General features: G+C 61.1%; 1 protein-coding gene across 3 annotated transcripts in view; it reads right to left on the minus strand.

Moving 5' to 3' along the window:
- Positions 1 to 356: 356 nt before the first annotated feature.
- OSBPL5 (oxysterol binding protein like 5) overlaps positions 357 to 2,509 on the minus strand; it is a 61,602-nt gene continuing 59,449 nt past the window's right edge. For all 3 annotated transcript variants that reach the window (XM_004713604.3, XM_045297244.1, XM_045297243.1), the window contains exon 22: positions 357 to 1,527. In XM_004713604.3, the coding sequence (XP_004713661.2) occupies positions 1,389 to 1,527 (139 nt within the window). In that variant the 3' untranslated portion in view covers positions 357 to 1,388. The remainder of the gene's footprint in view (positions 1,528 to 2,509) is intronic.

A 2,509-nucleotide genomic window follows, 5' to 3' on the forward strand; every position in this document is an offset into this window, starting at 1 on the left:
AGCCTCAGAAGTTGGGCCTGGTCCCCACAGCCCCCTCCCCTGTGGCTCCCCAAAGGACCCCTCCCAGCCTGTCCATCCCTTTCTCTATAGCCAGGCCCTCAGCCTCTCCCCTCCCTGTGGGCATAGGCCCTTCCCTTAACACCTCCCCCTCCCCATTTCTTGGGCCTTCCCCCAGCTCCTCCCCCTCCAGATCTAGTCCTGAATCCCTGCCTCAGACCCTCCTCTCCAGACTCCCTCTGTGATCTGCCCACCACCCCTACCCTGAGGGTGCACCTGAGTTCCCCAAAGCCCCCCAAGGCCCGGGGGCTCCTCAGAAGTCCTTTTCCAGAGTCCCAGAAGATCAAAAACAGAGCACGCAACATGTGTGTCAGTTTATTTTGCTGTGCGAAATACAGGAGTCTTGGGATGTGGGGGTGGGCGAGGGAAGACCACGGACTCCAACCAACAGGGAGTGGCAGTCCCCTTAGAGGCTCGGCCACTGTGCGGCATGAAGGCTCTGCAGGTGTACACATGTGTCCATGTTTGCTCAGGTGCATCACCCATGCATACGTCCCCTCACACACTCATCCACATGCACAGTGCCACGCACACACGCACACTCACGCGTGCATATGCACACATTTCTGAACTCACTCATGCACATGCACACATTCACAGGTGCATATATGCACATACATGCACACATGTGAAGACGCTCACATGAGCACAAGCACATGTGGGCGCACGCTCACACACACACATGCGCTCAGGCAGGGAAAGAGGCCGGGTTGGGAGACTCGCGATGCTATGACTTTGATGACAAAGGTGTCCAGCAGGAAGACAGTGGCCTGCCAGAGTAGGCTGCCCTTGAGGCCCCTGGTGGCCCCAAGGCACATACATCTGCTCACCCCACCCTCACCTTGACACATGTCTGCTGTTACCAACGGGCAGGAACAGCCGTGGGGTGTGGGGCCCTGCTGGTACCGACTGGTTCCCCCACAGACTTGAGCCCCATGAAACTCAAGCACTGGGGGGAGTGGGGGGCAGCACCCTCCTCCTGAGCCACACCTCAGAGGGGAAGCCCAAGTTTCAGGGTGTGTGAGCCCCTGTGCATCCCGGGGCCCGGGTTACTCAAAGCACGCCCGGCACTCAGATGACTCTCCCCTGCCCAGGTCCCTGGCAGCCATCATCTTGCCCCAGGGGTGTGGCGCTCGCTCTGAGCTGCATTTGGCTTGAGCATTAAGGCTGGGAGGCTGCGACTTTGGGGCTGCCAGTCTCTCCAAGGGGAGCCCAGTGCCATGGGCTGAGTCCATCGGAAGTCCTCTGGCCCACAGGCGTGTACGGGCTGGTGAAAGTGCTGGTGCCTGGACCAGGTGGGCTGCCAGGTCTGCCGGTGTCACAGCCCCGCCTCATTTAAGGACGGAGTTGATGAGCAGCTGACAGGCAAGGAGTGCGCAGAGCAGGACCCAGGTGCGTGGGCTCTGCAGGAGGCTGGGGGCCGGTGGAGGTGGGGTCCGCATGGCGCAGGTCAGCATGGCCGAGAGGTGCCTGTGAGACAGGATAGGCTATGCTAGGCACCCCCCACCCCACCATCCTACTCCTTGGGGTGCCTGACCATGTGCTGGGTACAGAGGGGCACCTCAAGGGGAGGTGGGGGCTACAGGGGCTCCCAGGTTCTTTGCACTGGGCTGGCTCCCCTGACACATCTTCCAGGTGAGGGGAGGCGCAGGTCTCAGTAGATGGCCTTAGTCCCTCCTTGGGGACACCTCTTCTGCGCTGGTGACTCCTCTAAACAATGTCCCCCCCCAACCCCCAGCTCCTCCCCATGACCTCACCTGGGCTCCTACCACACTGCCCAGCCTGTGGCCCCCATCATCCCGTTCCACCTTCAGACTCCACTTTCCCTCCTCTAGACTTCATGGCCACCTCATCCTGGAGGCCCTCCCTGACCACACTCCACTGCCCAGTCACCATCCTGATCATCTGGACGGTCCTCTTTGGAGCCAAAGGGGACCACAGGGGCTTCCTGTTTCTGCGAGCTGGCTGGGCACCTGGCACAGAGCCCTGCGCTCTCAGGCCTTCATCCTACTCTGGGGACATAGCCGTCACCCTTCTGTTGCAGGTGGGAGACTGAGGAAGCACAGCTTTGACCAAATGCGAGGAGCCTGGCCTGGGGCCAGTTAGGGTCCTCTGCTAGGTGCAGCCTTGGTCTGCTGTTGGGAGGGGTCATAGAGCCAGGCCTGCCAAGTACAGGGCTGCGGGCACCGCAGTGAGGGGGGCAGACTGTAGAGGGGTGTGTGTGTGTGCACGCGCGCCTGCATTTTCTTTTTACTGCACCTCTGCTGGTACCCTGGGTGCTGGGTATGACTGGCCCTCTGGGGCCACCATTAGCCCATGCTCAGCCCAGCTCTGTCCCTGAGGCTCAGGGCTTGCTTGTCCATCTGCCTTGAAGTCCAGCCTGCACCTAACTGTGCCCTCAGGTGCTGAAAATCTTCCTGCCTACTGGGCCCCTGCCCTGGAGCCTGCCCCC

The sequence above is a fragment of the Echinops telfairi genome, unplaced genomic scaffold, assembly GCF_000313985.2.
Source record: "Echinops telfairi isolate 266 unplaced genomic scaffold, ASM31398v2 ScPeMD7_7417;HRSCAF=8455, whole genome shotgun sequence".
Classification (NCBI taxonomy): Eukaryota; Metazoa; Chordata; class Mammalia; order Afrosoricida; family Tenrecidae; genus Echinops; species Echinops telfairi.